The sequence below is a fragment of the Macaca nemestrina genome, chromosome 1 (assembly GCF_043159975.1).
Source record: "Macaca nemestrina isolate mMacNem1 chromosome 1, mMacNem.hap1, whole genome shotgun sequence".
Classification (NCBI taxonomy): Eukaryota; Metazoa; Chordata; class Mammalia; order Primates; family Cercopithecidae; genus Macaca; species Macaca nemestrina.
The window spans coordinates 180,381,000-180,405,860 of NC_092125.1; the positions used below are offsets into that span (position 1 = coordinate 180,381,000).

Here is a 24,861-nt window from a genome sequence, read left to right on the forward strand (position 1 = left end):
TGGTTTATCTTTATTTGGTAGTCTTGGTACTCTTCCTTTTGTAGTTTTTCCCCTGGGCAGAGGGAGCTGACGTGATCTGAGAAGTTCGAGGGCAAGCAGAGTAGTGAAGCGCCTGAAAAGAACTGAGGGGCAGCAACTGTCTTGTTCGCTTAGAGCAGGCACAAAATCGGCGTTCACTGTCTGTGGCACCACCGAATCCTGGAGTCAGGCTTCCGCTGGTCTGAGCACGGGTTGCTCGCGAACCTGGCTGACCTTCACTGGCCCCGGATCCCCTGATGGGAAAAGCCTGTGGGCCAGGCGAGCAGCCGCAGGCAGAGCTCCCTGCCCCGCGGCCCCGCCCCGCCAGGCCCTACTGAGGGTGCGCAGACGGCACTCGCCTTTTACGACGCGCCGGAAAGCAACGGCCGCAGCCAGCACCCGGCGGAGAGGGCCACCATGGGGGTGAGGGGAGCCGCCCGCCGCGGGGACACAGAGGGGAGGTGGCGAGGGTCTGGGAGGCAAGAGCTCGCGCCAGGAGGAGATGAAGCGAGTGGGTTCACGCTGAAGGAGCAGGAAGCAGAAGGAATGTCTCCCTGTGGCACCCATGGCTGGGAATGCGGGAGGGTCGGGCCGGCGTGGAGCTGCGCAGGCACGGCTGACGCAGTTACTCTGGCCCTCCCCCTCAGAAAATCGCGCTGCAACTCAAAGCCACGCTGGAGAACATCACCAACCTCCGGCCCGTGGGCGAGGACTTCCGGTGGTACCTGAAGGTGCGGCTGGGGCGGGGCCCGGGGAGTGGCGGCCCGTCCTGATCTCAGTGCTGAACCGGAGCCTTCTCTCCGGCAGTATGAGAAAATATTTAACCAGGCACATTAAGTGTTTGGGGTTTTCCTAGTTAGAATTTTACGTTTACTTTTTATTAAAGTGTATTGGTTTATCTCTAATTGGCAGTCTTGGAAAGCTTCATTTTGTAGTTTTTCCCTGTGTTAAATGTTTCGTGGTCTGTAAACGGACACTAAACGAAATGCTGCTTGAAGGGACGTTGTGATTATTTAATAAGGTGAATAGTTCGCCTTTCGTTTATTGATTTGGTTTTCTTTATTGTGAAATAGTTTAATTTTGTGCGTAGTCCACCCTTCCTTTTCCCTCCCACACTGGTAAAGCTGGTACCCTAGCGGCATGGTCTACAGAGGCCTCCCCTTCTCCAGCCGTCCGAGGCTCTTCACTGTTCCAGATCCCAGAGCTTCTGCTCTGTTTTCCTCCTGGTCAAAATCCCAGCATCCTTCTCTACCTCTCAAAAGCCCTGTTCTTCAGGAAGCTGCCTCCGGACTACTTTTATTTCCCAGGATTTTGAAGCCTGAATACCAGGGCTTACGTGGGAGAATCTGTTCTTTGGCTTCAAGAAGCCGAATCGAGTGAAGGAGACAGAAAAATAGAGTCACAACAGAGTGATAAATACACCAGTGACATACAGGGCCTGTGGGACCATAAAGCCAACCAAGCAGAGTGGGTGGGGGGCCTGCCGAGGCCATTTCTCTTTTTTTTTTTTTCTTAATTGACACATAAGAATTGTACATATTTATGGGGTATATGGTGATGTTGCGATATATGTAATATATAGTGATCAGATCAAGGTAGTTAGCATATTCATCTCAAACATGTATCGTTTCTTTGTGTTGGGAGCATTTAATATCCTAGCTATTTGAAACTATTATTGTTAGCTATAGTCACCCTACAGTGCTATAGAACACTAGAACTTATTCTTCCCATGTAGGTGTAATTTTGTATCTTTTAACTAATCTCTCCCTATTTCCCCCCACCCCCATTGAAGCCATTTCTGCACCACAGATGCCTTGAATCCCTGGCCACACTGAACACTTCATAGAGGAGGGTGGGCATGCCGGCATATTAAACAGCCTTACCTATCTACCCTTTGCCCAGAGATAGGTCTAGTTTTGTCCTTGCTGGGGCTGGTGTTAGGGATGAAGTGAGATTGCCAACGAGAAGGTAGGCCATGAGCCTGCCCACCTCCCACTGTTCTTACCCCTTCCTTGGTGTCTGCCCAGCTGAGCCATTTGCTTTACTAACATTCTTTTTCCCCCAAAGATGAAATGTGGCAACTGTGGTGAGATTTCGGACAAGTGGCAGTACATCCGGCTGATGGTAACTGTTCCCCCCCATCATAAACACTCACAAACACACATACACTTCTGGGCAGGGATTTGGGGAAACTGGCCTTCATCTCTCCAGTTCTTTGCTCCCTGCTTTTTGTGGTTTGGGAGGGCAGGTGTCAGTGTGATCAGCACTGGGTTCAACAGACATCTTTGAGATATGAGGCAGAGTTCAAAATCAAGGAGAAGCTCTTTTTTTATTTTCCTCAGGAAGCCTTCCCAGGAGTCTTGTCCTAGTAAGTTACCCTTTCTGGGTCTTGGTCTCTTTCAGTGGACAATACATGGTGGGCTCAATCTCCTCAGGACCGTACATCTAATTCATATGTGACTGAAAGTTCTGTTTGCTTTTTGCCAGGACAGTGTGGCACTGAAGGGGGGCCGTGGCAGTGCTTCCATGGTCCAGAAGTGCAAGCTGTGTGCAAGAGAAAATTCCATCGGTAGGTCAGGCTGTGCATACTGAGTTCTGCCAGGGTGGCCCACAGCTTCCTGGCACCAGGCTGAAAGTAGACTCATGTTACCTGAGGGTGGAGTCAAGCCTAAGATGCCGACACCTGTGCAGCACGATCTTTTTCAGGGCCACATCTGGGCACCTGGCTGGGGCCAGGGCATGGACTCAAGTCAACTTTGTGTTCTCTTTTCTATTTCAGAGATATTAAGCAGCACCATCAAGCCTTACAATGTAAGTTTGTTGCTGTAGTGGCAGGGATGGTGGGGTTAAATCCTAACTGGAGTTAGTAGGTCTGGGTTCTAGAGTCATGCCTGCATCAGAGTGACCTGCCATAGGATATTCACTCATGAACTTAGTTCTTCTTTCCCTCAGTCATTTATTCACTGTACACTGAGTGCTTGGTATATTGCCTCTTGCAGCGTCTTCTTATGAGGGCTGGGCTGTGGGATCTCAGGGGACCTCTGACACAATCTAGCTGTTCAGTTTGCATCACTGAGAGCACTTGCCTTGTCTTCATTTTAGGGGACTAGCAAGCTTTCTCTGAAACCATAGGTGGGGTAGTCCTTTGGTGCATCCCATCCTTTATAGTATCAGTGTTATTAGATAGTTATATGTTACTATGGAGCAAGTTAGCCCAAAGGTGAGGGAGGGAGTGTGTGCTTTGGGTCTGTTTGTTTAAAGAAAGCCAGTTATTTGTATTCACCTATTCCTTATTTGGTATTTATTTAAAGTATCTTGAGTTGTGCCAAATTCTTGGCTTTGTCCTGAAGTTAAAGAGAAATGAAATGAGGACTTGCCCTCAAGTACATAATAGTCTAGTGGAAAATACAGACAAATAAGAATCGAACTAGGGCACTAACAGAGAATTGCCTTACCAGTACCAGAGTCCGAGGCTCTTCACTGTTCCAGATCCCAGAGCTTCTGCTCTGTTTTCCTCCTGGTCAAAATCCAGTCAGTGTGCAGGAAATTATTTTTACAGTGAATGACAGGATGAGACTGAATGTGTGGGCATGGCACTTGTGGCCCCTAAGCCCATAGGTCAGGTAGGCATGAATTTCCTGGCCATCTACCCCGCAAGAGGTGTCCCCTCCACATACATAACCATTTCAACCGCTGTAAGTCAGCCCACTCCCTTACTTAATGGCAGATAGTGAGCAAAAGGCTGTGGCTAAGTGTACTGGGTCTGTTTGGATGATCTAGAGACTTTGGAGCTTAACATTCTTGTTCATATTTTTGGTGTTGATAATTTTATTTACCATTTATTGAGCACTGTGCTGGGCACTTTATATGCATTTCAAAATCTCACAATAAAATTGTAGAGCTTTCCTCGGCTGTATTTGACAATTTAGGAATCTTGGGCCCAGAGGGGAAGAGAGACAGAGCTTACCTTACATCCAGGCAGGCTGATCCCAGCATCCACACTCTTCTGCAGCCTCCATGTCTACTGTCTACAGAAAGCCTCATAGGGAGCAGGTGCCCAAGGCAGGCTTCCTCTAAGAAGGGGATGAGTTGTTCCTGGGTCTCATGGTAGGCCTCCAGGGGCAGTAAGTGCCCATTTGGTGGGAAGGAGAGGAGCCATGAGGTCATCTTGAGAGCTCTTTTGGGCCTACCTCTTCAACACACTTCCTTTCTAGGCTGAAGACAATGAGAACTTCAAGACAATAGTGGAGTTTGAGTGCAGGGGCCTTGAACCAGTTGATTTCCAGCCCCAGGTGTGTGTGTATCTTTCTGTGGAATCTCTGTCTTTGGGGAGGGGATGCGTGAAGTGACAGCCAGAACTTTGCTACCTACAGAGACCATGGACTAGACATTTCTCCTTTCTAGTGGTAGTAATAATTGTCCATTATTAAGTGGCTGCTGTATGCTTGGGCACCCATGCTGTCATTTTCACATGTTACCACATTTGATCCTCATGGTAACCCTATGAATTTATTCATCCTGTTCTTCAGATGAGTAAGGAACTGAAGAGATGTTGCAACTTGCTCAGGGTCACACAGTAAGCAATGGAGCTATAGTTTCAACCCAGGTCTATCTGACTTGAGCTGGTGCTTATCCCCCTTTATTTGTGCATGTTTCACCTCACAACAAATCTGTGAGGTAGAAGAGCAAATACTTCATCCCCATTTTATAAATAACTAAGGTCCAACCTGGGAAATGACATGCCCAGGGGCCTTCAGCAAACCTGGGGTAGTGGAAGGGATTATGCTGCACCTGCTGCCTTCTGGTCCAGGACTGTAATTCAGAGAAACCATCACTCTAGTTCTGAGGCAGCTGCCGGGTCCTGGAAGATCGGCAGTTATTCCAAGACAGTTGCTTGTACTGCATCTCTGTCCTCCATCCCAAAAGTGTGAGAAGAGCCAGCAACCTGGCCAGCCCTCACTTATAGCCCAATGCCTCCTTTTGCCAAAACTAACTGGTACCTTCTTGTCCCCTGCAGGCTGGGTTTGCTGCTGAAGGTGTGGAGTCAGGGACAGTCTTCAGTGACATTGATTTACAGGAGAAGGTATGAGACTTGGGGGCTCTGGGAGGTATTATAGGGCACCTGGTGGGAAATATTTTTTTGGTGGACAAGGCTCATCAGTGGAAAGCCAACTTTGTATTTTTGTGCTTTTTGTTAGTGATTTTGCTGTTGAAATGGCCACAAGTATAGTGCTATAAGTGCTTTCTAATGTTCCTACATATGGAAAAGCTATGATGCCCCTTACAGAGAGAATACGTGTTAGATAAGCTTTATTCAGGCATGAGCTATAGTGCTGCTGGCTGTGAGTTCATGAATCAACAATATATATTAAGTAAGGTATCTTTAAACAGAAACACATAAAGCTAGATTATTGATTGGTTGATGAAAATGTGACCAGAGGCTCATAGGAACCTAACCTTGTATTTCTCCAGGGAGTATTCATTCAGTATTCCCTAATTCATTGTTTGTGGCGGCTTTATTGCACCTAACTACCATGAAGAACAAGAAAGAGTCTGTATTACTGGACATATTATTACCCTGCAGATAAAAAAGCCTTGTGCTCATGCCTTGAAGGACAAAAACTTCATTTCATTTGCATAGCACCTAGTAACAGCAGCTAGCATTTACTGAGCTCTTATATGTGCCAGGCACTCACTATGCTGAGTGTTCTTATTTTATTTTGTTTTATTTTATTTTATTTTATTTTATTTTTTGAGACAGTCTCACTCTGTTGCCCAGGCTGGAGTGCAGTGACACAGTGTCAGCTCACTGCAACTTCTGCCTCCTGGGCTCAAGTGATCCTCCTGCATCAGCCTCCCAAGTAGCTGGGATTACAGGTGCCTACCACCATTCCTGGCTATTTTTTGTATTTTTAGTAGAGATGGGGTTTCACCTTGTTGGCCAGGATGGTCTCGGACCCCTGACCTCAAATGATCCACCTGCCTTGGCCTCCCAAAGTGTGGGATTACAGGCATGAGCCACCACACCCAGCTGCTGAGTTCTTTTAAATGTGTTACTTCATTTGATTCTTTCAACATTCAATATGAACTCCATTGTTGTCCTTTGTTTTTTTTTTTAATAGAAGACAGGACTCGGAGAAGAGGCTCAGAGAAGTTAAGTGATTTGCCCAGTCACACAACTGAAAGAGCTAGAATTCAGGCCTGAGTTATCTGGCTCTGTTCAGGGTCATACATGTTCATGATTATTTGCGTCAGAGCCTGAGCTGGGCCTTTTAAGTCCCAGTTCTCTGCTCCCCACACTGCTGCATTCTGCCTTGTGAGGCTCACATTGCCATTTTGTTTCCCAGGACTGGACTGACTATGATGAAAAGGCCCAGGAGTCTGTGGGAATCTACGAGGTCACCCACCAGTTTGTGAAGTGCTGATCCCTCTTCCTGCACAGTTGCCCTTACAAACTGAGAAAGGACAATGTACTCCAAGCAGCAGAGCCCACAGAGGCTGGTTCCTTTGCCCCTTGTCTCCTGGCGGCTATACCAAACCTTCACAGTCTGCATGCTGGACTTTATTACAGTTCCCCAAGCCCCATCAATAAAGCCCCTGTCCATGCTGCACTGGTGCATGGAGGTGAAGGAAGGAAGCAGCTACTCCCTCCGCAAATAAGAATTCGTGCAGCAGCAGTTCACTCCTTAGGAATATGAAGAGTGTTTTTAAGGAGATGGTATCTCCCCAGTCAAGGGCAAGTTTACAGAGAGGAAACTGCGATCCCACCATCACTCAATGAGCCAGAAGCCAATGGTGACGTACTATTACCTGAACTTACTGAACTTGCTGTTGGAAAGATCTTTGTGACGATTAGGAATTAGGTTAAAAAAAAATTAAGAACTATCTTCAAGCAAAAATTAAACTTTATTTCTGGCTTAAACAATAAATACACCTGAGTTAGTTTTCCAAACCTTTCCTCCTGATTAAATGCCCTTAAAACTGAAATCTCGTGTTATCTTTAGTTGTGATCTAGTCCCACATGGAAATTACACGTTTAGCTTTAAAACCATGATTTTAAAGCTCAAGCCTGTAGCTGGCTGCCTAGGCAGCTTATGATTAGTTTCACAAAATAGCACCCACTGGCTACACAGGCCCCAGTTTTTTTTTCTTTTTTGTTTTTTTGAGACAGAGTCTCGCTCTGTTGCCCAGGCCGGAGTGCAGTGGTGCAATCTCAGCTCACTGCAACCTCCACTTCCTGGGTTCAAGCAATTCTGCTTCGGCCTCCCAAGTAGCTGGGATTATAGGCACATGCCACCATGCCCAGCTAGTTTTTGTATTTTTAGTAGAGATGAGGTTTCACCGTGTTGACCAGGTTGGTCTCAAACTCCTGACCTCAAGTGATCCACCCACCTCAGCCTCCCAAAGTGCTGGGATTACAGGCATACGCCACCATGCCCAGCCTCCCAGTTTTCATGATGAGGAAGTGATGGTAGCTTTTCATCTTCCAAGAAGTTAACTTTTGATGGATTTGCCTTCTAAGGCATCGAACATGTCTTCTAAGGCCTTCTCCACACATTGGAGAAACTCCCGGGCATTGCGGCCTGGGTAGGAAGAGACATTGCAGCCTATCCAGTTGCCATGAACAGCATATCCAACACCAAAGCCATCAGAGACCACAGGGGCAAAGCCCCCAAGGTTCACTGCTGGGCTGCTCAGCGTGCTCGTGGACAGGACATTGTGGTTTATCTGCCCGTATGCAGGGTCCAGGTAGAGCTCAGGCAAGATGATCCCTTTGGCTGCTGCCAGGTGCCGCAGAGCAAACAAATGTCGGTCAAAGCCCTGACCTGTGAGAAACAAAATGGAAAACCAGAGTCCAAGGACAGAAAAGGACCTCAGGAAAACCTCCCCACTTACCACATGGTAGGAATACCCATCACAGCATCCTTGAGAATGGGGGAAGGCTCTGTCTACCTCTATGCCCACCACCAGCTGACTAACCTTCAGAGCAGCTCAAGCTAGAATATTTCAAATTATTTAGAAAGTGTATTATGTCATGTTATATTTAAAAATAGCTGTCAACAGCTGAGCTAAAAATGAGCCTAAAAGGAAAGCACAATTTTAAAGATTTGAAATCAGTTTAGTCAAAGAGTCAAGACAGTACACGAAGAGAGCTATGGACTCAAAAACTACGATAAAACTGTAAGTCTGATTCAAGTGTAAAAGAGAAGATTGAGTCAGTGGAACAAAATGGAAAGTCTGTTTGACCAGGGTTCTAATCTCAGTCTTACTAATTTGCTGTGTAACCGGGCCAGTGGCTTGGTCTTCTCCTTATAAAATGGAGGAAGAGAAGACTAGAATGTCTGGGAGGTTCCCTTCACTTCCAGCACTTCATAGCAACATGAAAGGACAACTGTGACCCTCCAGGTCCTTTCCAGGTCTTGAATTTTATCAAAGAAAGGTAATGACAGATGACAACTGGGAAGAGTTTCTGAGATGACCTGTTTACAGAGAGCAGACACACTACAACTGAGGTGAAGTTAGTGGGGCCACAAGTTTAGAAATCCTACATTTTCAAAAGTCAGTCTGATAACCAATGAGTAACAGAAAAAGGAGACTGGGTGCAGTGGTGCACGCCTATAATCCTAGTGCTTTGGGAGGCCGAGGCAGGAGGATTGCTTGAGCCCAGGAGTTTGAGACCAGCCTGGGCAATGCAGTGGGACCTCATCTCTACAAAAAATTTTAAAAATTAGGCCCGGAGTGGTGGCTCACACCTGTAATCCCAGCACTTTGGGAGGGCGAGGCAGGTGGATCACGAGGTCAGGAGTTTAAGACCAGCCTGGCCAACACAGTGAAACCCCATCTCTACTGAAAATATAAAAATTGGGCATGGTGCTGTGAGCCTGTAGTCCCAGCTACTCAGGAGGCTGAGGCAGGAGAATTACCTGAACCCAGGAGGCAGAGGTTGCAGTGAGCCGAGATTGTGTCATTGTATTCCAGCCTGGGCAACAAATTCCATCAAAAAAAAATTATTAGCCAGGCATGGTGGTGCATGCCTGTAGTCCCAGCTACTTGGGAGACTGAGGCAGGAAGATTGTTTGAGCCAAGGAAGTTGACGCTGCAGTAAGCCATGATTGCACCACTGCACCCCAGCCTGGGTGACAGAATGAGACTGTGTCTCCAAAAAGGGCCAGGCGCGGTGGCTCATGTCTGTAATCCTAGCACTTTGGGAAGCCAAGGTGGGGGGGATCACCTGAGGTCAGGAGTTCAAGACCAGCCTGGCCAAAATGGCAAAACCCCGTCTCTACCAAAAATACAAAAATTAGCCAGGCATGGTGGTGGGTGCCTATTATCCCAGCTACTCGGGAGGCAGAGCCAGGAGAATCACTTGAACCTGGGGGCAGAGGTTGCAGTGAGCCAAGATCATGCCATTGCACTCCAGCCTGGATGAAGGAGGGAAACTGTCTCCAAAAAAAAGAAAAAGAATGACACGTCACAGCTCAGAGTGACCTTAAATGAGCACAAAGTCACATGCATTCCCCCACGCCTGCTTAGGAGGCAAGAACATTCTGATCCCTAGTGGCTAGTGTGGCTGTTCAGACTGCTAGGGTAGAAAAGAAAATTTATTTGGGGAGTTGGCGATGGATTAAACTTAGTGAAGGGGTAGAAATCAGATTTGGAGTAGAATATGACTTAGGCTTGCTTACTCAAGCACTGAGGACAAGACCCAAGGGCATGCTCCCCTCCCCTGCCTCACCCATTGCTGCTTCTTTGGTCAGCTGGCCATGGTACTTGGAACATTCAGCCATCATCTGTTGAAGCTCGCCAGCACTGTGCCTGGAGGGCTCCCTGACAAAGGCCTCAGAGCACCTTTTTGTATAGATGGAGGCCGGACGGATGGTCTCAGTGCGGCCGTGCTTGAATGCGGCAGTGCTACAGGACTCATAGGTGGCCACTGTCTGCCCGTACTGCCGCAGGAAGGCCATCTGGAAGGCCAACTGGGCAACTGCATCAGGACTCAGCTTCTGCTTCTTCAGGAATTCTTTGCCTCCCCTCTGAAACTGGAGGCAGTCGATAGTGAGGGTTTTCATGGTGGCATCAAACTTCTCCTTAGCAGCCGTGATGCCAGTCTTTAAGGCATCAGTCAGCTTGAAGTTGAGTTTCTGCACAGTGACAGTAGAGTCAGCAGTGGCTGGCTGGCTCTGTGGAGTGATGGCAGGGATCTGAGTGCTGTCTTTAAATACTTCATTAAAAAATCTGAGCACTGCCACACCATCACCCCAAGAGTGCTCAAAGTGGACGGCAGCAGAGCCATCCTTGGCGATAATGAGGTTAAAGGATTTATCAAACCAGCGGTTTGTGCCATCCCCATGCAGCATGTTGTGGGACAAGTGGACAAGGTCCTTAATGGGGAAGTCATCTAGGCAGAGGCAGAACACAGCCGAGTCCACTTTCCTCAGGCTCTCCTCATTGCCACTACTCATCAGCTTCTGCCTGAGCTCTGCCCAGATGTCTCGGTTCTCACTGGTCAGGTATGCCAGAGGAAACTCGGGGGCGGGGCTGCTGTCTGAGAGAATGTACTTCAGATGCGCCTGGATTTCTGAGGGGCTCACAATGTTCCCATCTTGATCCAGGACATCAAAGATATAAAAATTTCCTTTCCTTAGGACCAGGAGGTGTCTGGCCTTGTCATCAGTGAAGAGTTCATCCCGACTGGGTTTGGGTAAACGAGTTGAGTTGAAAAGCCGAAAATACTGGGACATATCCAGGGGATATGCATTGACTAGGTAGGCCCCATACCAGGACAGAAAGGAAGGCACAAAGCGTATGAGTCTCTTGAAGGTGTCAGTGTCACTTTTTGCAGGGTTCAAATGGAACACTTCTGGCTCCAGAAGGCCATCCCGGAGTGTCTTCAGAAACCGGATGGCAGAAACAGTCATGTTGGTTGCCCGGGTGAGCTGGTCGTTATACTCAGATTTTGGGTCAGGATTGAAAGCCATAAATGGATTAAAGTTCAGAACAACGGAGTCTCGAGCAGATAGGTACATATCAAACCAGGGTCCTAAAAAATAAAAAGAAAAAAATAACATAAAATGTTAATGCTGTTCCTAAAAATAAAATTTGAAGAAGAAAAAAAATTCAAGCATAGGCAAAGGAAATGGCATCAACCTCCAGCGGGGAGAATTCCCTGAATGTTTTTGCTCTGCAATAATTCAAGACATATAAATGGGGTCATACAATATATGGTGTTTTGCATCTAGCTTCTATCACTTATAATAATGTTTTTGTTTTGTTTTGTTTTGTTTTGTTTTGTTTTTTTTTTTTGAGGCGGAGTCTCGCTCTGTCGCCCAGGCTGGAGTGCAGTGGCGCGATCTCGGCTCACTGCAAGCTCCGCCTCCCGGGTTCCCGCCATTCTCCTGCCTCAGCCTCCCGAGTAGCTGGGACTACAGGCGCCGCCACCACGCCCGGCTAATTTTTTTTGTATTTTTAGTGGAGACGGGGTTTCATTGTGTTAGCCAGGATGGTCTCGATCTCCTGACCTCGTGATCCGCCCGTCTCGGCCTCCCAAAGTGCTGGGATTACAGGCTTGAGCCACCGCGCCCGGCCTTTGTTTTGTTTTTTTGGGATGGAGTCTTGATTCTGTCACCCAGGCTGGAGTACAGTGCCGCAATATTGGCTCACTGCAACCTCCGCCTCCCGGATTGAAGTGATTCTCCTGCCTCAGTCTCCCGAGTAGCTGGGATTACAGGCACCCTCCACCATGCCCAGCTAATTTTTGGATTTTTAGTAGAGATGGGGTTTCACCATGTTGGGCAGGCTGGTCTCAAACTCCTGACCTCAGGCGATCCACCCGCCTTGGCCTCCTAATAATGTTTTTAAGATTCATCCATGTTGTAGCATGTAAGTTCTTCATTTCTTCTTATGGCTGAATAATATTCCATTATATGGATATACTATATTTTGTTTATCCACTCATCAGTTAATGGACATTTGAACTGTTTCCACTGTATTATGAATTATATTGCCTTTTTTTCTTTTAAGACACACAGGATTTCTGTTGTCCAGGCTGGATTGCAGTGGTGCGATCATGGCTCACTGCAGCCTTGAACCCTGGGCTCAAGTGATCCTCCCACTTCACCCTCCCAAGTAGCCAGGACTACAGATGCACACCACCAGCCTGGCTAATTTTTTTTTATTTTTTGTAGAGATGGGGTCTTACTATATTGCTTAGGCTGGTTTCAAGCTCCTGGCCTCAAGCAGTCCTCTCACCTCAGCCTCTTAAAGTGCTAGAATTATAGGTGTGAGCCATCTGTGCCTAGCTATTAAGAATTATGTTGTTATGAACATTCTTATACATGTTTTTATATGGACATAGCCAGGAGTGGAATTGCTATCACATGGTAAGTCTCTGTTTAACCTTTGAGGAACTGCCAAGATGTTTTCCAAAGTGGCTGCACCATTCCCACCAGCTGACTATGAGGGTTCCAATTTTTCCACATCCTCAGCAGCACTTGTTATCATATGTCTTGTTGCATGGAGATATTCTGGTAGGTGTAAAGTAGTATAGCACTGCAGATTTGGTTTGCATTTTCCTAATGTTTATTAATTGCTTTTTCTTCCTCTTTGGTTTCCTTTCTTGGTTTAAAGGAATAAAATATGGTAACACTCCACTTGTATTCATGTTGGAACAGAATAGTTAATTCCCACCCCATCTCTTTAGGTTTCTCTTGCTTCATCTCCTTTCAGGGGCAACAATCATACTTGACTGCCCCCCCTGACAAGGGGGGAACATCTTCATTGTCCTCCTGTGTACAGTGTACATTTGTGCACTCCCTGTTTAGAAAGTACTCAAAAGGCTATTAGAACTATCAGTGCATGGATCACTCAAACTAGCCCTCTGAGTTCTTGTAGATGTTTTACCTGTAAAAATTCCAAAAGCAATATGTCAGGGAAAGTTCCTGCTTGGATTAGTAAGCATGAATAAACTCTATAAATAAGGACCATCTTTCATTCAGGCAAATAACATTTATATGTATAGCACTGGGAAAAGGATTAATAGATGCAGATTTGTCTACTACTCATTTGTTGGTCCATCCACTCATTCCATCCCTTGAGAATCAGTGCTGTGCCAGGCCTTGGTCCAGGGGATTTAGAGAGGAATAGGACATGGTCTTTGATTCTGAAAAACTCTGGTGAAGGAAGCAAATAATTAAAACATAATGCAATGCTAAATGATGGGAGATAATACTAAAATGATGAGAGAAAAGTACTGGTGGATAAGATATATTTGATGTGAGAAGACATAAATTCATGCCTCTGACCCCCACTTAGCAAAAGAATTTCAAAGAGACATAAACCAGTCAGGCCAAGAGAATGGGAGATGAGAAAACAAATACTAGAAGCTGGAAAGCACTTATGCAACTGGTAATGACTAAAGCAGACTGGAGAAAGCCAATCCTAAATTGGCAGGAGAAAAAGCCAAGAAATCATATGATTTGCACAGCAGAACCCCCAGAGGGCTCAGTAGTTGGTAACCTAGATACATCTGGTTGAAGGACTGTTTAATTATATCACCACTACCACAACCTGAGATTCCCTCCGCACTCTGGTAGAAGACTTAAGTTTTACTCTCTGGAAAAAATAAAACTGGGGGCTGGGTGTGGTGGCTCACGCTGGTAATCCCAGCACTTTTGGGAGGGCAAGGTGGGTGTATCATGAAGTCAGGAGATCAAGACTATCCTGGTTAACATGGTGAAACACTGTCTCTACTAAAAATACAAAAAATTAGCCAGGCATAGTGGCACATGCCTGTAGTCCCAGCTACTCAGAAGGCTGAGGCAGGAGAATCACTTGAACCCAGGAGGCAGAGGTTGCAGTGAGCCGAGATTACACCACTGCACTCCAGCTTGGGTGACAGAATGAGACTCTGTCTAATAAAATAAATAAAATAAAACTGGGAGACCTGAATCACAGTTAGGATCTCAAATCTTCTTCTCTTACTTACCCTACCTTCTACAACACTAGCAACCTTTTGGCAGTTTACTAGAAAAGCTTCCCTAGGGAATCTAACCCAATGACACTACCATTAGGGGCAACCCAGGGAAGCAGTTTAGCTGGATCACTGTATTAGTCTGTTTTCACACTGCTATAAAGAACTACCTGAGACTGGGTAATTTATAAAGAAGAGAAGTTTAACTGACTTAATTCTGCATGGCTGGGAAGGCCTTAGGAAACTTACAATCCTGGCAAAAGGCGAAGGGGAAGCAAGCCACATCTTACATGGCAGCAGGAGAGAGAATAAGTGAGGAGTAGGAACTGCCAAACACTTCTAAACCATCAGATCTCATGAGAACTCACTATCACAAGAAACACATGGGAGAAACCGCCCCGTGATCCAATCACCTCCCACTAAGTCCCTCCCTTGACACTTGGGGATTATTACAATTCAAGATCAGATTTGGTTGGGGACACAGAGCCAAACTACCTCATTCTGCCCTGGCCTCTCCCAAATCTCATGTACTTCTAACATTTCAAAACAACCATGTCTTCCCAACAGTCCCCTAGAGTCTTAACTCACTCCAGCATTAACTCAAAATTACAAGTACAAAGTCTCATCTGAGTCAAGGCAAGTTCCTTCTGCCTATGAGTCTGTAAAATCAAAAACAAGTTAATTATTTTCAAGATACAATGGGGTTACAGGCATTGGGTAAATGCTCCCATTCTAAAAGGGAGAAATTGGCCCAAACAGAGGGGCTACAGGCCCCATGCAAGCCTGAAATCCAGCAGGGCAGCCATTAAATCTTAAAGCTCCAAAATGATCTTTGACTCTATGTCTCACATCCAGGACATGCTGATACAAGGGGTGGGCTCCCAAGGCCTTTGGCAGCCCTGCCCCTGTGGCTCTGCAGAGTACAGCCCCCATGGTTGCTTTTACAGGCTGGTGTTGGATGCCTGTGGCTTTTCCAGGCACATGGTGCAAACTGTCAGTGGATCTACCATTCTGGGGTCTGAAGGGCAGTGGCCCTCTTCTCACAGTTCCACTAGGCTCCCCATTGGGAACTCTGTGTGGGGGCTCTAACCTCATATTTCTCATCTGCATTGCCCTAGTAGAGGATCTCCATGAGGGCTTCACCCCTGCAGCAGACTTCTGCCTGGACATCCAGGTGTTTCCATATAGCCTCTGAAATCTAGGAGGAGGTTTTCAAACCTCAACTCTTGTTTTCTGCACACCTGCATGCCCAACACCACAAGAAAGCCTCCAATGCTTGGGGCTTGCACCCTCTGAAGCAATGGCCAGAGCTGTGCCTTAGCCCCTTTTAGCCATGGCTGGAGCTGGAGTGCCTGGGACACAGGGCACCATGTCCCAAGGCTGCAAAGAGCAGCAGGGCCCAGGAAACCATTTTTCCCTCTTAGGCCTCTGGGCCTATGCTGGGAGGGGCTACTGTAAAGATCTTTGAAATGTCCTCAAGACATTTTCCCCATTGTCTTGGCTATTAACATTTGGTTTCTCATTACTTATGCAAATTTCTGCAGCTGGTGGCTGGAATTTCTCCCCAGAAAATGGGTTTTTCTTTTCTACTGCATGGTCAGGCTGCAAATTTTCCAAACTTTTATGCTCTGCTTCCCTTTTAAACATAAGTTCCAATTTCAGATCATCTCTTTGTGAATGCATACGACCATATGCTTTCAGAAAAGCCATCTTGAATGCTTTGTTGCTTAGAAATTTCTTCTGACACCCTAAATCATCTCTCTCAAGTTCAAAGTTCTGCAGATCTCTAGGACAGGGACAAAATGCCACCAGTCTCTCTGCTAAAGCATAGTAAGGAGTGACCTTTGCTCCAGTTCCCAATAAGTCCCTCATCTCCATCTGAGACCACCTCAGCCTGGACTTCATTGTCCATATCTCTATCAGCATTTTGGTCAAAACCATTCAACAACTCTCTAAGAAGTTTCAAACTGTCTGACATCTTCCTGTATTCTTCTGACCCCTCCAAACTGTTCCAGCCTCTGCCTATTAACCAGTTCCAAAGTTGCTTCCACATTTTCAGGTATCTTTGTAGCAATGCACCCCTCCTGGTACCAATTTTCTATATTAGTCCATTTTCACACTGCTATAAAGAACTACCTGAGACTGAGTAATTTATAAAGAAAAGAGGTCTAATTGACTCACAGTTCCTTGTGGCTGGGGAGGCCTCAGGAAACTTACAATCACAGCACAAGGTGAAGGGGAAGCAAGGCACATCTTATGTGGCAGCAGGAGAGAAAGAGAACAAGTGGGGGAACTGCCGAATACTTTTTAACTAACAGAGCTAGTGAGAAACCACTCACTATCATGAGAACAACATGGGGAAAACCGCCCCCATGATCCAATCACCTCCCTCCAGGTCCCTCCCTCAACACATGGGTATTACAATTCAAAGATGAGATTTGGGTGGGGACATAGAGCCAAACCATATCAATCATATTAGAGCAAATCTGTAACTGACAAGCCTCACCCTCATCCACATAGCTTCCAAGAGCTTTTTAATATCTCATTCATATCTAGGACAACACAGGATTATGAAGCATCTGAAGAAAGGGCAAAGCAAACAGGAGAAAAGCAACTTGAAGGCAATAGACTATGAAGAGAGACGAGATCTTTAAAAAAATTCTCAGAGATAAACTATTTTTAAAAAGAACACCATAAGAAGAAAAAAGAGCTTGTGAAAGTAAAAAATAGGAAAACAGGAGTTTTAAAAACAGACAGGTTGAGAGATTAAAATTAAGTCAAGTCCCCCAAGACAATGGAACAAAAAGAGTAAGAGATGAAAACTGTGAGAGAAAAGATAAGAAAATTAGAGGATGAGACCCGGGAATTCTACACCTGAATGATAACAGTTCCACAAAGAAAAAAACAGAGAAAAAAAATGGAGAGGAAGAAATCCAAAGAAATAAAACAAGAAAATATCCCAGACCTGAAGGATGAGATTTCAGATTCAAAGGACTCACAGAGTGACCCAACAAAATGGATAAGAATAGACTCACACTAAAACATATTACCTGAAATTTCAAAACACTGGGGACAAAGAGAAAATTCTAAAAAGCTTCCAAAGGCAGAGAGAAGAAATAGTCAAAAGATTTAAGTCTCAGAATAACGTTAGATTTACCAACAGCAACACTGGATGCTAAAAGACAATGGAGCAAAGGCTCCAAAATTCTGTGGAAAAATGATTTCAAACCCGGCCAAATTATCAATGAAGTATAAGGGCCATTTTAAAATTTGTGTTCCCATGTTCTGTTTCCAGATAGTAAAGGGAATATGTGCTTTGATTTAAAAAAAAAAAAAAAAGAAAAGAAAAGCCAAGAAATAAGAAAATATGAAAGACAAGAAACATGAGTCCCAACATGAGAAAGTGATGATAGATGTCCCGGCTGATGGTGAAAGAGCACAGGAGAGCAGCTTCACAGTAGGCCAAGAGGTTCACAAATCCAGACTACAGCATGTCGCAAGTTCTGGAAGAAGTTTCGTCAAGAAGACCAAAATGGATAGAATGTCCAATCTGCTTTCATGTATTGAGAGGAGATTCAGATAGCTTGTGAAGAGTCTGGGTGTAAATTAGTAAGCACATAGGAAACTAAACAAAAGAAAGGATGGAATAATTATTAACTTCAGAGAAAACAAAAACTTTGTACTGGAAAGGAAAAACCATCCCAATATGCTATATGAGTCAGCTGACAATAATGTTTATATGATCATAATAGCATAAACACTAGATACTGAGTTATCCAAAATTACAAATCCCTATGCTGTGAATGAGGGGACAGGAAGTACGTGTATACACATCCCACATATGTGGTGGGATGTAAAATACTGCTGAATTCTAATCTTCTACAATGAGATGTCAATAGCTAATGACTAAAGCAAAAAAATCAAGATGCACTAATTTAAGTATCTAATTTAGAGATACGAGGTATATAACAAAAGATTTAGGAGCTGAAAGTGAGAAGTGGGAAATAAGGTAATGATAAGGAAGTTGCTCTTTTTCCTAACAAGCCTTATAGAACTGTCTGATTCTTTAAACTATGTGCATGTATAACCTTGGCAAATGTATAAACTAAAAGAAGTGCTGTAGGAACAGAGGTGGAAGCAACCAACTCTGAATGGAGTGGAAAAAGGACTGAGGTTTCACAGAAAACCATCCTCCCTGGATCTTAAAAGAAGAATTTGCCAGGCAAAAAAATGGTAGAGGGAACAGCATGGATAAAGGCACAGAAGAATAAAAGACTAAGGGTTCAGGGATCAATGAGGAGTTCAGCAGGAAGTGTGTCAGGGTGGGTGGTGAGAGAAGAGGCTGGAGAGGACAGTTCTGCCTGACAGTGAAGGACCCAGAATGATACAGGACATAGGACTTTAATCCTGCATCCTTTTCAGACAGGACCATTGATTAGGTTCTGCCTCAATCCCACCTACAGAGAAGGCCGGCCTCAATCCCACCTACAGAGAAGCCCATTCTTGAGCATGGGCTGCAGTCAACACCTCAGTAGAGGAGGAACACACTCAGCCTTAACATTTACCTCAGGAAGGGAGGATGAGATGTTACTTCATTTGCTGGTCTCACCAAAAATATCTGAGACCCAAACAGGAGAGAATATGCCTTACTTTTCATTATGGAGGGCTCTGGGAGAAATCATACCCACAGCCCAGCCTACCTACCCGAAATGTAGCTTGTATGTTTATTCTGTTTGTCCTGAGCAACCAGCTGCTCATGCAGTTCTTTTCCAATCCCATTTTCAAAATTCTTGCAAAATTGTTCTGTTTTCCTAAAACATTCAAGAAAAGACAAAATCAAACCATGGTAGGGAATACGTGATTTTTAAGTTCATGGCAAGGAACTCAGAATAGAATTTTGGGTCCCCAACAGCATAGCCCTAAAACCCAGAATGAGATCAGAAAGTACCTCTAACCAGAACAGGAATCAATCTAAAATTGATAATCTAGACTACCTTCTTAAAATGAATGATTAGGAAAATCCATCAACATCTCACAAAATAATCCATACCCTAGGAGGCAGTTTGGCACAGAGAAAAGGACACAAGCTCTGGAGTCAACAGAAGTTAAGTCTGAATGCTAGCTCTGTCGCTTTTCAAACTGTGTGATCTTGGATAAGTTACTTGATCTGAGTCTCAGTTTCTTGATGTGTAAAACGGATAATACCACTTTACAAGATTAAAAATATTTATAAAGCTAAGGATTCAGAATATCCTAAAACATAATACTCAATAACTGGTAGCTATTACCATATCAAGAGAAACTTTAAATGACTAATAAGGAATACTTGAAAACAGAGGACTAGATTATGGATAATTCATCTGTTTCTCCATCACTGTCCAGTGAAGAGTTCTGTGATTCCAACAATGCCAGTTACCTGTACAGAATAATTTCCATTATGAAAAAAGAGTACACTAGGCTACAAGAGCTTAATGCAATCCACTTTTTGACAAAATTTGATATTATTTTCCAATTCTATGCTGTATTTGCTTCCTAGGACTGCTATAACAAAACACCACAAACTGGGTGGCTTAAAACAACAGAAATTTATTTTCTCACAGTTCTGGAAGCTTTATGGACAAAATCCAGGTGTCAATAGGACTATATCTTCTCTGAAGACTGGGGAAGAATCTGTTGCATGGCTTTCTCTTAGATTCTGGTGTTGCCAGCAATCCCTGGCATGCCGTGGCTTGTTGACACATCACTCCAATCTCTGCCTGTGTCCTCATATGGCTGTCTCTGTGCCTTCTTCTTACAAGAACACCAGTCATATTTAATTAAGGACCCACACTACTCCAGTAGGACCTCATCTTAACTAATTACATCTGCCACAATCCTAATTCCAAATAAGATCATATACTAAATTTCGTGGAAAAGGGCATAAATTTTGGAGGCATGCTATCCAACTCAATAAACATGCTTACAACGCAGACTTCTGGTCTGCTGTATGGTCTCCTCAGTGGACCTCCCTTCCAAGGGTACATGCTCTCTATAAATGACCAGGACCAGCAAGCCTCCCAGGTACACCTGCTAAGGGGAAGTACACATTTGGCATTCTGACTTATAAACTATCTTCTCTTGAGCCTGTTTAGAGGAACTCTCAGGGCTCGGTCAGTCCTTCCTGAATGAAAATCTATTTCCTGAACTTGCAAAGGCACAACTAGGTTCTGGGTTTCTGGAGACCCAGTCAAGTCACAAACATTCCCTGAAGCTTGGTCCACCACTACTTGCCAGCCTGTCTTGAACCACCCCAACTATGCTCACCCAAGGTTCTCAGTATTTACCTGAACTGGCCATCATCCAAGAGAGGCTTCTGTGCACTGAGGTATCTCCTAATGGTGTCTTCAAGTTTGGGAATAGGCAGCCTGGGGAGAAAGCAGGGTCAGTGTAAGGCTGACAGTATGTGGAAGAGGTTAATTAGCTTTACAAGCTAATGAACTGATTACTAGATCATTAATTTCCTCCCCCAAAACCAATAATTGGAAGCCACAGACAAATCAGAATCTGTGGGTTTACTAATGCCAAGTATATCAATGGTAACTCTACTTTTAAGTAAAATAACAACTAAATCTCTACATAAAATATGAATATAATATCTTAAATAATAATAATAGATTCAAAATGGGGAAGCAGAAGCTGCCCCAAGCATTCCTGTTTTCTGGTCAAAATGACACCACCTGTGCTAACACTGTATTGCCCTGATTTAATTCTAGCCTTAGTTTGAACAACTGCATTTTTCTCCCCTAGGATAAAATGAAAAGGTTCTATTTTTTAAATTTTCTTCTGCATTTTACAACAGATAATTATATAAGAGTGAAACACAGATCTGTCCAAGGGCCAGTTATATGGGGGCTACAGTCACTGAAAGGTAGGAATCAACCAGTAAGCCATGTCCAGACACCAGGAACGCTATTAGGAAGAACCAAATAGTCCCATGTGCTTAAATAACAGGAACAGCAATTTGCCTACTCATCATTCTCTCTGCTAGGGATTCCCAAAGATGGCTATGGTGATGAAGTTACTGGCTTATTATGAAATTAAAACACATGGACAGTAAAGTGAGGTGTATTTTCTCTTCCAATTCATTTGTTTTATTGAAAGAAATATCCCCTAATAGCAAAACAAACAGAGTTTGTTAGGTTGCCTCTACCAACTAAAAATTAACACTGATATGCAAAATACTGAAATGTATCAGTCATTTAGGAAATGAAACATGATACATAAAGCAGTTTAAAAGCCTAATATAAGATATACTGTGGTTCATCAGTTTATTTTTAATGCATGTTTATCCACAATATGACAAAAATAAATCATTTACTGCCATTATGACTTAGACTGCACTAAGTACCCATTTACAACACTTTAACACCATAGATCCCCTTACATTCACTGACTTACTCAGAAAAATTCCAAATACTATCTCAGCTACCTCATAAATCCAGAGTTACCTACATATGTTTCTTAAAATTTGGTTTTACTACAGTAAGGATATTCATGAAAGTTTACCTTCTTCCTTTTAAACAAAATTCTACATTAGAGACAATGGCAATTTGATTAAAAAAAAAGTCCTACTTAAAAATTTCTGGAGTGAAGCTGGGCATGGTGGTTCACACCTGTAATCTCAGCACTTTGGGAGGCCGAGGCAGGCAGAGTGCTTGAGTCCAGGAGTTCAAGACCAGCCTGTGCAACATGGTGAAACCCTGTCTCTACAAAAGATACAAAAAATACAAGAAATCAGCCAGGCATGATGGTGCATGCCTGTGGTCCCAGCTACCTGGGAGGCCAAGGGCAGATCACTTGAGGTCAGGAGTTTGAGACCAGCCTGGCCAACATGGTGAAACTCCATCTCTACTAAAAATACAAAAATTAGCCAGACGTGGTGGTGCACGCTTGTAATCCCAGCTACTTGGGAGGCTGAGGCAGGAGGATCCTTTGAACCCGGGAGGCAGAAGTTGCAGTGAGCCGAGATAGGGCCACTGCACTCCAGCCTGGGCAACAGAGAGAGACTCTGTCTCCAAAAAAAACAAAATAAAATTGGCTCAATGAAGTTAACAGAATTGCCCAAAATTATAGCTAAAGACTTGCAGATCCAGAATCTGAAACTACATTCTACCAGACCTCAAAGTTAGGGCTTTTCACCAAGTATGACATCAATGAGTGAGTGTGAAAGATTATACATGTTATCAGTCTATAATCTGAGAGAGAGAAGGAATCTTATCTCTCATCTAACTCCCAATTTACAAATAAGGTAATGGAGGTCTGGGAGAGGTTGGCTGCTTAAGGTTATGCATGGGTGACTAGTGGTACTATTTGAACTGGAGTTTGAATTGGTACCTCCAGATTCCTACAGACTGTGCTGTGGATGGGGTTGGAATAAATGATCTTGAATATTCCTCCCAGCTTTCCAATTCTAAAGTGCAGAAAATCCCTCTGATCTTAAACCTGGGTGGGGCCCAGGCCTGCCTGAAAGTCAGTGACCATCTGACTCTGAACTTGGCAAGTGAAGACAGGTTCCGTCCGTCCTCACCTTTCACCCACATACTGGCTCAGCTCATACACACAGGTTTATTCCACAGGCACAAAGCCCCTTTTTCTTCCTCCCTCCTGCTACGTGTAGATAATCTCATTTTCATTTGTCTTAGATGTTTGCATAAAATGTAATTTCACAAGAATCACTCGATCCTCCTGAGAGGGTGGGGGTATGTAGTGATGACACTGGGTTAAATGGTCCCGGATGCGGAGAAAAACAACAACCCAGCAGCTCGGGTGAGGCCTGTGACACAATGTTTGTTTCACACACAGGGAAGGAGCCTGGCCTCTAGCTCCTGGGTACGGGGAATCCCTGAGGACAGTTTGGTGAGAAATAAGGTGAGAAGGGTCTTTGAGACAAATTTTGAACTTGGCTCCAGGAACGGAGTTACTCACTCAGTAAGTTAGAAGTTAGTTTAGGTTTGGTTTAGAGGGTGAAGAAAATATGTAATATTGAAGAAGGAGACCTGGCGGCTCAGGCGAAGGTGGAGTTCGAAGGCTGGGGAGAATCGGAAGCCGGATTTAAGAAAGTACTGGGGGAGGGAAGGGGAGAGGATTTACTAGGGCTATTTTCAGACGGGAAGTCGATTCTGGGTGAAGTGTTTCGAAGGCAGGGTAGCCCATGGTGAGGAGGAGAAGAGAAATTTGGGTAGGCCCTGGATCTGAGTATGATGGAGTGTGGACGGGGTACTGAGGGTGGTATCTAGAATTCTGTGAGGGTGAGCTGCACTTACAAGGGGTACTGTGGATGAGGTAGGATATTTTAAGGGAAGGAACCTGTTGAGGAGGGCTCGGAGAGAGTGAAAGGTTTCCGGATCAACACTGGACTTAGGAGATTAAAGATTTAAAAACGTGGGGGAGGGTCAGTTGAGGGCAAGGGTGAACACTTGAGGGCTGTGCTTGTGGGGGCTGATGGGGGGGGTGAAAGAACAGAGTACTGGAGAAACGGGAGGTGGGGCTGAGGGTCCTGAGTGACAGGGGTGAAGGCGATGCTGGGAGAAGTTGAGGAATGGTAACCATGATGTATTAGGAATCAGCCTACCCACATTCCGGGCAGGAATGTGAGGCAGTCATTAAAGTACTTCAGGAGACACCACAGTTGAGGGGTTACAGCGGTGCTGGAAATATGCAGGTCTGGCATTTTTCAGGGAGAAGAGGACTTAGTTTAGCTGGCTGGAAGTCAGGTTAATGGAGAGGAAATCTGAGAAGGGTTCAAGATGGAGAATGAGATAGCATCGAGGGGTTCTGGAAGACAATTTGAGGGTTCTGAGGTTCCTGTGCTAGGAGATTCTGAAAGTCCCAAGACTTCCAGATTAGGGGATGTGGCAGCCTCCATGGTAGGGGCTTGGGGGCCGAAGCGGGTTCACTAGAAGAGTCATGAGTGACTGCAGTCAGGTTGGGGCCGATCCTGGGATGGCAGCGGGCGGCGGGGACCCGGAGGCCGGGCTCACCTGGGCAGGCTGTCCTGGTAGTGCATGGTGGGCACGATGCTGCGCTGCAGGTACTGGCCGGGCCCGGAGCCGGCGCTGAGGGGCCGACTGGGGGCTCCCGGACCAACCGCAGGGCCCCGGGGCCAGGCACGCAGCAGCAGGCGGGGCACCATCGTCCCGGGAGCCTGCGGCGGCGAGAACGCGGCAAATGCGTAGTTCTGGAGTTTAAAGACAAGACCGCCGTCGCCCCTTAGGGCCCGGGACACTGCTTCAGGACTCCGAACCCACTTCTCCTCCTCCCGCAGGCCACTTCCGGCCCCTGTAAGGCCGTCGGCTCCGCCCCGGACTGGCCCCTTCCGGACAGGGGCCGCCCACTGCCAGGCCCCGCCCACCACTAGGCCCCACCCAGAAGGGGGCCCCAGCCTCCGCACCGCTGGTCTCCCTTCGCTTTCCTAGGAGGCCGGAGACAGAGATCCGCAGCCGCTCCTTCCCCTTTTCTGGAGCAAGACAAATTGGAGCTGAAAAAAAAAAAAAAAGAAAAGCTAAGAAACGTGTGTGGAATCTGATAACCCAAAATTTGATCCAGGCTCCATCCCTGCGAGACTGTGGACTAAATATTAAACCTCTATTTCCTCACCTAAGAAGTAGATAGATAGTAATGATTCAACGTACCTCCCAAAATTATAGAGATGAAATAAAGATAACATGTTATGCACAGTACATGGTGCTTAATAGGAAAGCAGTAAACGGTAACGGTTGTTACTGTTGTTAGTAAACCGAGGTGAAGATCATTGACATAAAATGACTCTGAACACTGCACAGCTACTGCCCTGCCAGCTCACCTGAGTAGATGGATATTAGAAAGGATTTGTGCAG

General features: G+C 45.2%; 2 protein-coding genes across 3 annotated transcripts; one reads left to right on the forward strand and one right to left on the reverse strand.

Moving 5' to 3' along the window:
* Window positions 1–311: 311 nt before the first annotated feature.
* CZIB (CXXC motif containing zinc binding protein) lies at window positions 312–7,005 on the forward strand. 2 transcript variants are annotated; one of them, XM_011764262.3, is made up of 8 exons: window positions 313–441; window positions 666–749; window positions 2,086–2,142; window positions 2,506–2,587; window positions 2,798–2,829; window positions 4,233–4,310; window positions 5,036–5,101; window positions 6,366–7,005. In XM_011764262.3, exons 1-8 carry the CDS (start codon window positions 436–438, stop codon window positions 6,441–6,443), a joined length of 483 nt encoding a protein of 160 aa, XP_011762564.1. In that variant the 5' UTR covers window positions 313–435; the 3' UTR covers window positions 6,444–7,005. The 2 variants fall into 2 exon arrangements, with proteins under 2 accessions (XP_011762565.1, XP_011762564.1); XM_011764263.3 differs by lacking the exon at window positions 2,086–2,142 and having other exon boundaries at window positions 312–441.
* LOC105495080 (carnitine palmitoyltransferase 2) lies at window positions 6,906–24,305 on the reverse strand. Its single transcript, XM_011764264.2, has 5 exons — window positions 24,007–24,305; window positions 20,311–20,391; window positions 18,692–18,798; window positions 9,755–11,059; window positions 6,906–7,844 (listed from the first exon to the last, which is right to left on the reverse strand). The coding sequence occupies exons 1-5, from the start codon at window positions 24,156–24,158 to the stop codon at window positions 7,513–7,515; spliced, it is 1,977 nt and encodes a 658-aa protein (XP_011762566.2). The 5' UTR covers window positions 24,159–24,305; the 3' UTR covers window positions 6,906–7,512.
* Between the last annotated feature and the right edge of the window lie 556 nt (window positions 24,306–24,861).

Coding starts and splice junctions, on each gene's coding strand:
- CZIB (XM_011764262.3), top strand. Junction 2,143..2,505: donor GGCAGTACATCCGGCTGATG/GTAACTGTTCCC, acceptor GCTTTTTGCCAG/GACAGTGTGGCACTGAAGGG. Junction 2,588..2,797: donor TGCAAGAGAAAATTCCATCG/GTAGGTCAGGCT, acceptor TTTCTATTTCAG/AGATATTAAGCAGCACCATC.
- LOC105495080 (XM_011764264.2), bottom strand. CDS start 24,158: ATGGTGCCCCGCCTGCTGCTGCGTGCCTGGCCCCGGGGCCCTGCGGTT. Junction 18,799..20,310: donor TTGGATGATGGCCAGTTCAG/GTAAATACTGAG, acceptor TGAATGTTTTAG/GAAAACAGAACAATTTTGCA. Junction 7,845..9,754: donor GACCAAAGAAGCAGCAATGG/GTGAGGCAGGGG, acceptor TGTTTCTCACAG/GTCAGGGCTTTGACCGACAT.